The sequence below is a fragment of the Eumetopias jubatus genome, unplaced genomic scaffold (genome assembly GCF_037043125.1).
Source record: "Eumetopias jubatus isolate StellerSeaLion01/CBP00866 unplaced genomic scaffold, mEumJub1_p1.0 scaffold_2, whole genome shotgun sequence".
Taxonomy (NCBI): Eukaryota; Metazoa; Chordata; class Mammalia; order Carnivora; family Otariidae; genus Eumetopias; species Eumetopias jubatus.
In genome coordinates, this window is record NW_028274808.1 from 159,190,446 (window position 1) to 159,204,044 (window position 13,599).

A 13,599-nucleotide genomic window follows, 5' to 3' on the forward strand; every position below is an offset into this window, starting at 1 on the left:
GAGCCTTCTGGTATTTGAGAAAAAGAACCTGAAATCCTTGAAAAGGAGGGTTCAGGGGTGCGTTATGGAGAGGTTTCTGTGGAGAGATAGGTTATCTACAACAGGGTAGGAGATTTTCTCAAGAATGCGCAGGGAAACAGCCAAGGGCTCTGGAGCTTTTATGTACATGAGAACTTTTCTTTTCCGACTTATACTTTGTGAAAAACAATTTCCATCTTCTTGTGCAAATGAAGATACTACCTCAAAGGGCTTTTTGAGGACAGTATTTCTTTCCTTTGCTTGTGTGGTCCAAGATCTTGGATGATACACAACATCTTTCCAGAGTTTGCAATTTGGGATTGACACCATGGAGGTCAATTTAACATCCATGTAGAATAAAACACAATGTTACATGTATTTAGTATTTATAATATAAATTATTTTTTCTTTTGAGTTTCAAAAATCTTATACTATCTTAATTTTCATGTGGAAACCTGACTTAACTGATGATAGTTATAATTCTGTCAGACAATTTTGGGGAATGTTAGTGTTGTATAGTACTTTTCTTGGATATACTAAATATTTTTCTTTTCAGTGAAATTGAGCTGTTTAGACATTTTATTTGTTCATTTGTATATATATATATACACAAATATATATATATATTTGTGTATATATATATATATTTATATCCTGGAGGATTTGAGGCAGGTGAAGATGGCTTAGACTTTTTTCCAGAAACATCTTTTATAGAATGGGAATTTCATTAGCTTTGGGAAATACACTTGCATATCTCCATTTACATTTCAATAGTGCAATATGGCCAGTGCAGTGGGAAATGGAGACTACATCAAAATAACGTATGTCATTCCTGGACTGCACAATATTGAGAATTATTTTTGCCTAGGGTGAGCACAGTCCAAGATAGAATTCTGTGCCCTTCTCCTTCCTCTGCAGAATTTGAAAGAGACAAGGCTCAGATCTTGGAGAATTTCTGGCTCCTTTTGATCTGGCAGTCTTAGGAGATCAGGCTTTCTCAGAAGATTGCAAGGATTTCCTGCTTTTAGCCTGTCTGGAAATACTACAAGATGAACCTCTCCCGTAATATCTCGTTATTTCCTTCTCCCCAAGTCAGGAAACCTGGAGACATGTGAAAATCCATTTCATGAGTTACAGTAAATATTTTATTTTGAGAGGATGGGTGGTTGTTTGGGTTTCTTTTGTTTATTTCCTTTTTTTGGAAGACTGAAATAGAATTGATTTACTGAATAGCTTTAGTCTTACGTAAGGGGTTAACTTAGCTTCCAAAGACTTGTTGGAAGCAAGCTTGGTAATATTTCACAGTACGTGGATGAAAGGTAGGTAATATTCAGAAGTAGCAATCCCAGGCACTGTTTATTTGTACATTGCCTGTCTTTGGGTATACCATTAAATTCTGCTTCTTGTCTAAGCCTAATGTTCTAGGAGGTGAGCTGTCCAAGATTTTAACACTGAGAAAGAAAGCACTGAAGTATTCCCTATGGACGGCCCTTTAATGTCCCCTCTGGTCCCTACCTGGCTTCCTTAGTCTTCTGACCCCATTGCCTCCAGCAATGGATGGAGCCAGGAAGTGGGTCTTGGCCTCATAAGATAATGGCTATGACATGTGGTGGGCTGGATTGGCTGCCTTTCTGTGCTTTCCAGCTGGGAAGGAAATCAAACTTCTGCTGTTGCAGGGAATTATCTGCCTTTCTCCCCTTGGTTTAATTAACTCTTTGTTTACTTGGACCAGCCATCCTGAAGAGCTCTGGAAATGCTCGATCAGGTGTGTTGGGCATAGCAGTCTGAGCCATTATCTCTGTGAGATTTCAAGTACAACTTCACACTATGGCGACTCTATCTCTGGGGAGTAGACTATTTTCCCAGCGGTGTATTCACATTGTAGGAACAATGTTAGAATGACATTAAAATCTCTTTTTTGTTCTTCTCGCTTTTTGCCATGGTGGTTTTTGAGTTTTTAATCATTGAAGATATTAATGATTGCTGAATTTTAGACTGAACTAAATAACCACTGAACATTATTTTATAAAGAATCTCATATCTAGTGTTCACAACCTTAAAATACCCACATGAATTTTTCTCTTGAATAATTAAATCAGAAAGTTGTTATTTTCTGCTTATTTTAAAGATCCTTTGGAATCCATTAGTTTATTTTCATGACCCTTGGACATTATTTGCCTAAAGAGAGAATATACTTTTTTAAAGCATCAATAAAATTCAGTAGGTAAAGTACAGATTTAACTTTAAAATTAATTTAAAATTTAAAAAATTACTTAAACATTTATGTACTTGAAAAGTATTTAGTATCCGGAACCGCCATCTTCCAGTAATTTGCCAAAATGACCAACACAAAGGGAAAGAGGAGAGGTACCCGCTATATGTTCTCTAGACCTTTTAGAAAACATGGAGTTGTTCCTTTGGCTACATACATGCGAATCTATAAGAAAGGTGATATTGTGGACATCAAGGGAATGGGCACTGTTCAAAAAGGAATGCCCCACAAATGTTACCATGGCAAAACTGGAAGAGTCTACAATGTTACTCAGCATGCTGTTGGCATTGTTGTAAACAAACAAGTTAAGGGCAAGATTCTTGCCAAGAGAATTAACGTACGCATTGAGCATATTAAACACTCAAAGAGCCGAGACAGCTTCCTGAAGCGTGTGAAGGAAAATGATCAGAAAAAGAAGGAAGCCAAAGAGAAAGGTACCTGGGTTCAACTGAAGCGCCAGCCTGCCCCACCCAGAGAAGCACACTTTGTGAGAGCTAATGGAAAGGAGCCTGAACTGCTGGAACCCATTCCCTATGAATTCATGGCATGATAAATGTAAAGAAAATAAAAGACCTCAAGACAAAAAAAAAAAAAAGAAAAGTATTTAGTATCTATGAAGAATGTATATGTGTATATGAAAATGATATGAAAAATTAAGTATGCTCCTTCATTTTGAAAAAAATTATAACGATCCATCTGTTTAAATGCAGAACCTATAAAATATACTCTACTTGTTGATGATCCTAGTGAAAGGAGTCGATTTCATTCTAGGAATTTTCTTTCAGATTTTTTCACACACACACACACACACACACACACACACACACACACACACACACACACACAACACACCCTTTCTGCAGCATATCTTTGGAGCCAGATATCTACTAGCAGACCAACCTGTGGATCCCTTTGCCTGGTGTGAAATGTCATTCTCAATCATTTGCTTCTCTGGTTAGAGTTTATGAACTGGAAACAAGATCAACTTTTCTAGTAAATGCCATTAACTAAGGGAATTAATTTTTCTTTTAGATTACAGATCTCCATTTATTGCTTCTGTTAGCGACCAACATGAAGTTGTGTACATCACTGAGAAGAAAAACAAAACTGTGGTGATTCCATGTCTTGGGTCCGTTTCCAACCTCAATGTGTCACTTTGTGCAGTAAGTTACATCTTTTTCAATCATCTCTCATGTTTTCATAATGTTAAGATGGGTAGCCTGTATGTAATATCAACCACGTGTTTTAAAGATCCTCAGGGAAGGGTCAAAATGACAACAAATAAAATCAATTTATATTCTTTAGTGATAAATTCTTTAGTGATCATTTTACATGGTTTTCACTTTTGGATAGCACTTTATTCAATATTTGATATTTCTTTTTCTACCCAGAGGTACCCAGAAAAGAGGTTTGTTCCTGATGGTAACAGAATTTCCTGGGACAGTAAGAAAGGCTTTACTATCCCCAGCTACATGATCAGCTATGCTGGCATGGTCTTCTGTGAAGCAAAAATTAATGATGAAAGTTACCAGTCTATTATGTACATAGTTGTGGTTGTAGGTAAGTGGACAGTTTACATATCATTAAATCAGACATTAAATATTGGTTTCCTATATTAAGATCCTGGAGATTAAGGTGTTGGGGGAAGGACAAAGGATATTGAAAAATATCTTAATTCAAGATCTGGTGTGGGGCAATTCATTACATCTGCTCTTCTCTACCAAATAAACCTGTGTGCAATTGAGTTTTTCTCTTTTCTTGCCAAAACCAAGGACGGAAAAGAGTGTTATTATCGGAGCATATTTTATGGAAAATTCAATGTTCAGAACATTGCTTGGCATCAGTTCTTTTAATTATACCTATTTTATGGAAAGTTCAGTAATTTACTAAGGCTGGCTTTGCTGGCTATTGACTATTCAAATTTTACTGCTTTTCTATCCACTGGGCTACATCTTTGAGATTCCTGCAGGTTTACTTTGTAAGTCTCTGTAGGCCATTTTGCTGGAAGGTACCAAGTATTGGTGAGACACTCAGGGAAAAATGATGTGGCACATTTTGAAATTGCATCATTTTCGAAAAAATCCATGCAAAGTTATAGATTTGTTTTCTCTCTCTTTCTCTGTATTTTCAATTTACTTGCTCCAGGGTACAAGATTTATGATGTGGTTGTCAGCCCCCCTCTCGAAGTTGAGCTGTCTGTTGGAGAGAGGCTTGTCTTAAATTGTACAGCAAGGACTGAACTAAATGTGGGGATTGACTTCAACTGGGAATATCCTTCTTTGAAGGTAACACTAGCAATTCAAAGCCAGACCTCTCAATACTTTGATAATAAGCCCCAATGGAATTGGCTTAAGAGATAGGGAACTCTCTGGCCAGATAAAATGTAAGGGCCTTAACTCTCTCTCTCTCTTTCACACACACACACACACACACACACACACACATACATGCACACACAGTTTAAAAGAACTGCAGAACATATAGCATCCATGGAAAACAGATGCAATGCCAAGAACTCGGTCCCACTCTTCTACTCTCAGGCTGTGAAGATGAATTTTCTCTAGGTGATTACATCTTGTCAGGTTGTATTATTTCTCTGTGCTCCAAAGTCTTTGTTATATTTTCCCTTTAAGGGAATTTGTCTTCAAGAGGTGGCATAAAACATACTTCTCCTTAAGCAGTGGTCATATTTGCTTGTGTTTCTGTAGTACATATCCATCTCATTCCCACTATGTGAGGCTTTAAAAACCTTAATTCAGTTGGTTCCATTTATTTCTCCTGAAACCAAATATATTGGTTGCTTAGATGATATGAAATGTTCTGAAGTCCCTTATTTTTAGCATGAATAGTGTTCTCCAAGGGCCAAGACTTGATCTTGTGTGTATCTAGAAGCTACCAGGTAATGTTATGGTGGACTTTGAAAGTTCAGTGAACTCTTTTTCAGCATCGACATAAAAAACTTGTTATCCGGGACCTAAAAACCCAGTCTGGGAGTGAGATGAAGAAATTTTTGAGCACCTTGACTATAGATGGTGTAACCCGGAGTGACCAAGGGCAGTATATCTGTGAGGCTTCCAGTGGGATGATGACCATGAAGAGCAACACATCAGTCAGGGTCCATGGTAAGCTAAGATCTCCTTTGGAATTATGCTGTGCCTTGAAAAGTGAGATAATTTAAATAAGTTTAAGTCAGCTAGTGATTCCTATTTTGTTCATTCAGAAGACATTTTTGAGCTCCTGCTAGGGAGGCCATATGACCCAGATGTCAAGAGCACAACTTGGTTCAAATCCCAACTTTAATAATGAGATGAGCTAATACAGTAAGCCCTCACTAAATTTTACTTGTTGCGATTGTTGTTAATGCTATTATTAGTAGTATATTATCTAAGTATTATTATCTAAGATAGTTTTTAAATTTTCATTTTATTGCAAGGCCGAGAGGTCTGTGTGAATAAGCATGGGCTTTGTAATTGGAGAAGCCTGGATTTAATTACTATCTGTGGGGCTTTGAACAAATAACCTAATTTCTTATTTATTCTCTTCCACTAATGTCACATAATAACACATAAATGTCTCAGTTTAGGTGATAATTCATATGGCACCCAACTTACAGGCCTTGGTAATGATTTTGGATTTTATAATATGGGAAATCATAGAAGGGTTTGAGCAGAGAGGGACATGCTCCAGTCTATGTTTTTGTAGGATTACTATGTATTTTTTTGAGAAATACTTTCGGGAAGTAAGGACAGGAGTAGGGAGTCCAGTGGGGGGCTTGTTGCTGTTATCCAGGTGAGAGATGGTGAGTGGCTTGGAGAAATGATCTGGTTCTGGATACATTTTTGAAGATAGAGCCAGCAGGATCTGCCTTTTGACTTAATGGCTGTAGGGGGTAAGAGAAAAAGAATGGAAGATGATTTGAATTTTTAGTGTGAGCAAGTGAGTGAATGGTGGTTTTATTTACTTAGATAGGGAAGGCTGACAGGGAAGTAAGACTTGGAGAAACAGGGTTGGGTCTGTTTATTTGGACATGCCCACTAAACATCCAAGTGGAGATATTTTATATATAAACCTGGAACCCAGAGAAGTCAGGGGAGGAAATACAAATTTAGTAGGAATGTGGGTGGCACTTTATGGCTGAGCCTGGAGGAAGGTGTAGCTAAGGAGAAGTCGTCTGAGGACTGAGTCCTGGGGCATATAGTCGATAGGGATAGGGCGCCATAGGAGCAGAGAAGGAGCACCCTAAGGTCCCTGGAGGACTTGGAGAAAGCTTCACAGAGGAGCAAATGCTTGAATTGAGACTTGAGCAGTCAGTAGGCTTGCAATGTGCACCTGGAGAGAGAGGAAAGCAAATGCAGAGGCCAGTTGTGTGGGAGAAGCTGGACTGTGGACAAGGAAAGGAAGTGTGGGGAAATCCCTGCACTGTGGCAACTCAGACTCCCCAGATCTTTGACACTTCACTTGAAATGAAAAACTAAACCAAATGACCATTTATAATAAGTTGACATTTATGAGAATAATTATTTTTATTTTCTTCCAGAAAAACCTTTTGTTGCTTTTGATAGTAGCATGGAATCTTCGGTGGAAGCCACAGTGGGAGACCGTGTTAAAGTCCCCGTGAAGTACCTTGCTTACCCTACCCCTGAAATAAAATGGTAAGTATTGCAAATAAATGCAAAGTGTTGTTCCACTTGAAAGAAAACCCTTAAATTATACTAATTCCTGGGATTTTCCCCCCCAAGGTATAAAAATGGAAGACCCATTGAGTCCAATCACACAATAAAAGGGGAGAAGGAACTGATTATTATGGAAGTGAGTGAAAAAGATACAGGAAATTATACTGTTGTCCTCACCAATCCCATGTCAAAGGAGAAACAGAGCCACGTGGTATCTCTGGTTGTGAATGGTGAGTTTATTCAGTTTTCCTTCTCTGCCCCAAACTGATTATAAAGAGTACGATTAAATCTTCTTAAACAGCCAGGCCACCATTCCTTTGTCACCTCTTGCTTCACTCACATCATGAATGGGCTTCTATTTATAAAAATGATCCAGATCAGTGGAGTTGAAATGAAGTACAGGGCGGTGCGCTCTGGACATGTTTGCTTCAGGGGCCATGTAAATGGACTGTTTGGTGTCAAACGCAGTATTGACATAGATGATATACTTGATGGCTATATGCTGTGAAATAAGGATGCCTACAGGGACAGTTGCCATACCACCTTTGCTCTTGTCTCGTGAAATTGCGCACCTGGCATGCAAATGTGCAAGTGTCTTTTTGCATTTTGTGGGAAGCTGCTAGTTTGATGCACAGGCAGGTTCCAACTCAGAAGGCTTTTGCAGGTTGACACTGTTGGCTTCTTGGAACTTAAAAAACATTTTTTTTTTTTAAAAAAAAACAGGAGTCTAGGATCTATCTGACTCTGAGGCTATGAAGAGAAGATACTAAGTTTATGATTTAAGGATGATTTGAACGTTGTTTTTCCAAACTGAAAGTGTTCTGGGTGGGGAATAAAATGGTATCATGGAAAGTGAAGGAGATGTAAAACCGATGTACAACAGGTGTCTTTATAGCAGGACTTATCAGGACCTTGATTTAACGTGTTCATATATATTGCCATTCTCCAGGGGAAGAGACATTGAGTATGGAGGGTTTGACAAAGTTATTTGACCAGAGCATCCCCCTCCCACCCTGGAAATCCATTTAATCTCTTGTCCCAAACAGTTTGGGAAGTGCTTTTCTGTTGGAATTCTTTGTTCTCCCTATCGGCATGGCATATGAAAACTTTGGGATCTTCTTTTGTAAATTAAGGTGTTTCCCCATATATCCTGCCACCACTCTGTATGTCTGCTGAGCTCTGCTTCCTTTCTTTTCTGGGACATCAGCTTCAGGGAATATTTTAAAGTGTCACTCAAAAGCCACTCAGGAGTAGGGCCTTGGGGAATGGCGAGAAGCTGGAAAGCTAATAAGTAGGGTAGGGAGAAGAAAATGAACACAAAATAAAGATGTAAAAACGGACAGTGAATAACCCCATCTCAAGAATTCATGAAGTTACTACTACACATTTGATTCACCCTAACATTTACCCTGCTATATAAAATAAACATGAAAAAGTCAAAATTTGAGAGTATAATTTGAAGCTTTAAGTTGATAGTGATGGGGGAATAGTTTTGCATTAATGACTTTGGAACCAAAAAAGGAAAGTGAGAATAAAAGGGTGAGAAAGAGGGGGAGGGGGAAGGAAGAAATGGCAGGGAGGGAGGGAGAGCGGGAGGGAGGAAGGAAGGAAGGGAGCGGAGGAAGTAGAGGGAGAAGGAAGAGAGGTGGGTTACCTTGGGCAAGTCATTTAATGTTTCTGTTTCATTTTTCTCATGTGTGATTAGGTGAATTAATCTATGCAGAACACTTAGAACAATGGCTTGCACATCATGAACGTATTTGCTGTGCTAGTCACAATAATTTTCTTTCTTTCTGGTCTTTTGAGATTGGGAGCACAGGGAGAGTTATCCTTATCATGTAGACCAAGAAAAACTGAGGCAGAGGGTGGCCAGACTTGCACACAGTCCTCCACTTATGGGGATGATGGTTATCCCTAGAAGTCACATCTCCCGTGTCCAAGTCTAGATGTTCTTTGAAAAACAAAAGGAGGGCAAAATCATATGCTTATAGAAGCATAGGCTTCAGTTGATGAAAACTTCCACTTTCTGTTCCTCAAAGCGGATTGACGATTAAAACGTGGGTTTTCCCATCTCCAGTCCCACCCCAGATTGGTGAGAAGTCCCTGATCTCTCTGGTGGATTCTTACCAGTATGGCACCACACAGATGCTGACATGCACGGTCTACTCCGTCCCGCCGCCGCATCACATTCGCTGGTATTGGCAGCTGGAGGAGTGCGCCTACAAGCCCGCGTGAGTAGCCTGGGGCCTCTTTTTGCCTGTTGCTGTGCATTTCTTACCGTACGCTGTGGTATGACTCCATTCCACCCCGAGAAGGCCATTCCTAAGAAAGTTATGCCCCAAGTGGTCCTTTTGCTATCTTTCCATCTTTCTCCATGTCTTACGTTTTAGGACAAGTCTTTCCTTGGGGTGCCCCACCTTGAGATTAGATAGCTCTCTCTTCCTAGCTTAGCCCTAGTGTGCACACCTCTCCAAACGCAGGCTCTTCGATCACTTTGCCAATTGCTAATCTTTGGTGTTTCTCCTTATACCAATCAAGTGGTGAATGCCACCCTCTCTCCTTCTTATCTGGAAGAAGGTCCATCTCAGAGGAAGAGCTGATGGATATGAGGGAGCCACAGGCCTGGCTGCAGCCTTTGGATTCTCAGGCCCAGCTTATCAGGTTCTCACATAAGTCCAGACATCCTTAGGAAGACAAAACAACAGGCCACCCACTACCACCCCAAGCAGTTCACTTCCTGTTGTTGTTTTTGAGATGGCCACTACTAGTTTCTTCCTCAGATGCTGACCATTTCCTACACAAAGGCCACAGTCCCAGGGAGATTACTTTAAGAAGCCCAATGACTTCTTAGTTTCCTTGTCTTCCTTTGAACTAAATTAGCTTGAATTGTCTTGTCGATTCAATTTATGAATGGAGGTTTGTTCCCAGAATAGCTGTTTCCCTCCTGTATCCTGAATGAATCTACCTAGAACCTCTTCCTTTTTTGCTGAGGCCTATTTTTAATTGGCGCCAAATCATGTAATAAGGTAGTGTGCGTTGAAAGTTATTTCCAAGAACATAATCACCAAAGTCAGACTCCTTTCCTTGCTATGGATTTGAACTAAAGAAAAATTAAGTCATAATAGGAGCTGTTCTTTCTTCCTTATAGCCAAGCTGTCTTCATGACAAACCCATATACTTGTAAAGAATGGAGAAATGTGGATGACTTCCAGGGGGGAAATAAGATTGAAGTCAACAAAAATCAATTTGCCATAATTGAAGGAAAAAACAAAGTGAGTTTGAAGTTCTTTAATTTGAAAAGCTGTCTCTCTCTCTTTTCTGGAAGGATAGAAGTATGGAGTGGAAGCATGGTGTCAATCATATGTGAAGGATATTGGAGATTGATAGTCACATTAATTGTACAATAAAATACTAACATATTAAGTTAGTTTGAAAGCACCAATGACTTTTAGAAGCACCATTGACTTATTAATATCTTATCAGAGAAAGGTAAAACAAGTATGCCGTTAAATCTGTACATCTTTTGTAAGGTGATTCTGATTTTACAAATACAGAAATGAGAAAATGTGTACAGTGTTAAAACACTTTATTTTCTTTTTGGTTTCCAATGCCCATTTTATGTAATGCATGAGCCACAGCAGCATAATTATAATTGGGTGGATTTGAGAAGGTCAGTGCAGTAATATGAATGGAGTAGGAAGGTCTCACAGGTTGAATTTTAGTCTGAAAGCATGTGCATAAACACAGCCTCCATTGTTTATGGCCTGGGATTTGTGTTTTGTTTTGTTTTTCATAGACTGTAAGTACCCTTGTTATCCAAGCGGCAAATGTGTCAGCTTTGTACAAATGTGAAGCCATCAACAAAGTTGGGAGAGGAGAGAGGGTGATCTCCTTCCATGTGACCAGTGAGTACCACTCTGCAAGGGGGGGTTGGGTGTCTCACCAGGTGGGTGCTAAGCTGTCTGATACTCTGTGGTCCTTGCCATTCCTGAGTGGCATGGTGTTTCAGGAGAGGACTTGGACTGAATCTGGGTGCTTTCATTCATAAATGAAGACTCCTCAGCTAGCTTCAGGCTCATGTGAAGTCAGTACAACTGACTCTCCCATTCCCTCAGAGGAGAGAATGGTTTCATATAGTTTTTAGCCACAAGTCCTATCTCATAGTTATGTCTCCACCATCCAAGTGTAACACAATGCTTGGCTTCTTGGGGTTCCTTCAGTATTTTTGGGCTTGCTGCTGAACAGTTGACAGCTTGAGTTTTCTGGAGGGAATTGTAATGACATAGGGGCAGTTTCCTCCCAATGTTGCTGATTCTGCCTGTTCATCTTAGTTTTATGGATAAGCTTTAGCTGAGTGGACTAGGTGAAAGAGTTCAGTCCGGGCTAATTGTCATAAATATAGCTTTAATGTCATTGAGTGTGATGTGTCAATGAGGAACTAATTTATAAATTTCCATGTTATAATTATCTGCTTTGAATATGTTTTGGATTTTTTTAATCTCAAAAACTGTGTTTAGATAGAGCTCAAAGTGGAGATTTGATATGTATCTGTGGAATGCATCTTGGTAAAATAGTACATTTTGGGGCCCGAACTGTCTAGTTTGGTTGTCTCCTTGTATTACATTGTTTGGGATTGCTAGAGCTTCAGTTTTCTTGGTGCTTTATAGCAGTCCGAAGGCGACAAGAAGAGAATTGTGTGCTGCCCAAATTAAATCATCATTTTCTAACCTTGGGTTTTATATTTCAGGGGGCCCTAAAATCACTTTGCAACCTCACACCCAGCCCACCGAACAGGAGAGCGTGTCTTTGTGGTGCTCTGCAGACAGAACTATGTTTGAGGACCTTACATGGTACAAGTTTAGCCCACAGGCTCTGCCAGTCCGTTCGGGAGAGTTGCCCACACCTGTTTGCAAGAACTTGGATGCTCTTTGGAAAATGAACTCCACCAAGATCTCTAATGGCACAAGTGACATTTTGATCATGGAGCTCCAGAACGCATCCTTGCAGGACCAAGGAGACTATGTGTGCTTTGCTCAGGACAGGAAGACAAAGAAAAGACACTGTGTGGTCAGACAGCTCACAGTTTTAGGTAGGGAGGCAATTCTGGGTCATCAAAGACAGTTGGAATGCCTTTAGTGTAGTGCTTTTAGGGACTGTAAAAAGATTATTGTCCTATAGGAGCATATGAAGTAGACTGGTGCACGCTTACCTTATTCACTGAACGTTCTTGAGGCAGAAAGAGGTGAATAGTGATGAAATGATGCATTAAAAAGAGAAAAGAACATGTTTCTTTCCAGCTCTAATGATAGGATTTCACTAGTACCTCCAAGGGATTAGCGCAAACTGGGAAAATTCCTCCTTTATTCTTGACATTCATATATTTTAGTAGACACATATTCATGGAATGCCTACTATGAGCCAAGTAGGTTTCAGAAGTTCACAGTGATGAGTAGGTAGACGAGATGAGAACACAGGCAACCACTGGGTGGTCATGGCCCATTGAGGTCTCTGTGTCCATGAGGACAGGAATTGTTTTCTGTCTTACTCCTTGCTGTAGCTCGCATCATAGAACACAGTGGCACATACTAAGTGCTCAGTAAGGTGTCTGCAGCATGAAGAGGGTGATCATGGGGTTGTTTAGGACCTGAGAGAAACCCTGGGAGGGCTGCTACACTCACTGCCGGTACCTCTGGGTCATCCCATGTAGTCCAGCATAAAGATCAATGGGATGGATGATAATTTTAATGAGCAGGTAGCTTTGTAAACTCCCCAGGGAGCCACTCTCCACACCTCTTCTAACCTGTGTCTTGCACAAAAGCTATGCAGCCATGCCTCTGTCTCTAGGGAAATCAGACAAATTTGGGAAGTACTCTTTGTGTCCACTCTCTCCATTTTCTCCTCTCTTTAGTGACCCTTCCTAGTTTCTGGGAGACATGTGTTGTCTGACTTTACTCTTAAGAAGGGAAACAAACTGCCCAGGTGAATGAATCTATACCACAGTTTTAGAGGAATAATATTTTCTTCAGAGGTCTTGGCATATTTTAAGAGGTATCTTCAGACAGACACTAGGATAGTGTTTGCTGGTGTTAAGACTTAGGTGTCAAAAGAAGGAGTATTTTGGGGTGAAGTCATTCCCCGGGCCCTTCATATCCTATCACATATATGACCATGTGTTTTCTGTTTACCTTGGTGACCAGTGTGGTTTCAAATTAATGGAAGAATTTAGAGAGAGGTGTGAAGGAGGCCATGCCCAGGAAATCTGTGCTCACAATGAGCTGGTTTGCTTCTCTAAGGACTCCTAAGTTATTTTCCTAAAATTATTCTTAGAATAGACTAGAGCCCAGGACATTTGTTTAAACCCCAATGTAGTTCACCACTGAGGTAATCTCATTTTGTTAAATGTTGAACTGGATCCTTTCAGCAAGATTCCTTTTGATTGCTTTGGAAAGGATATTTCTATAACCCTTTGATGGTATGGCAAATCTGAAGTTTTGCTATACATTGAAAGAAATACCTATGGGCTTAATTTTCTTGAAATTTTTGACTTTCTTTAGGGATTGTTGTCTTGCTCATTTGTGTTTTAGTGGAAATGGCACTGGAATAGTCCTTTAGGTTCACCAGATTCTATTATTAGTT

At 39.8% G+C, this 13,599-nt stretch overlaps 1 protein-coding gene across 2 annotated transcripts in view; it reads left to right on the top strand.

Annotated features, from left to right (window-relative positions):
- The window catches only part of KDR (kinase insert domain receptor), a 43,849-nt gene that overhangs the window by 6,800 nt on the left and 23,450 nt on the right, over nucleotides 1-13,599 (top strand). For both annotated transcript variants that reach the window (XM_028100641.2, XM_088020860.1), the window contains exons 4-13: nucleotides 3,323-3,453; nucleotides 3,682-3,850; nucleotides 4,436-4,575; nucleotides 5,235-5,412; nucleotides 6,828-6,942; nucleotides 7,030-7,193; nucleotides 9,041-9,194; nucleotides 10,112-10,235; nucleotides 10,760-10,868; nucleotides 11,711-12,052. In XM_028100641.2, coding sequence (XP_027956442.1) covers nucleotides 3,323-3,453; nucleotides 3,682-3,850; nucleotides 4,436-4,575; nucleotides 5,235-5,412; nucleotides 6,828-6,942; nucleotides 7,030-7,193; nucleotides 9,041-9,194; nucleotides 10,112-10,235; nucleotides 10,760-10,868; nucleotides 11,711-12,052 — 1,626 coding nt within the window. The remainder of the gene's footprint in view (nucleotides 1-3,322; nucleotides 3,454-3,681; nucleotides 3,851-4,435; nucleotides 4,576-5,234; nucleotides 5,413-6,827; nucleotides 6,943-7,029; nucleotides 7,194-9,040; nucleotides 9,195-10,111; nucleotides 10,236-10,759; nucleotides 10,869-11,710; nucleotides 12,053-13,599) is intronic.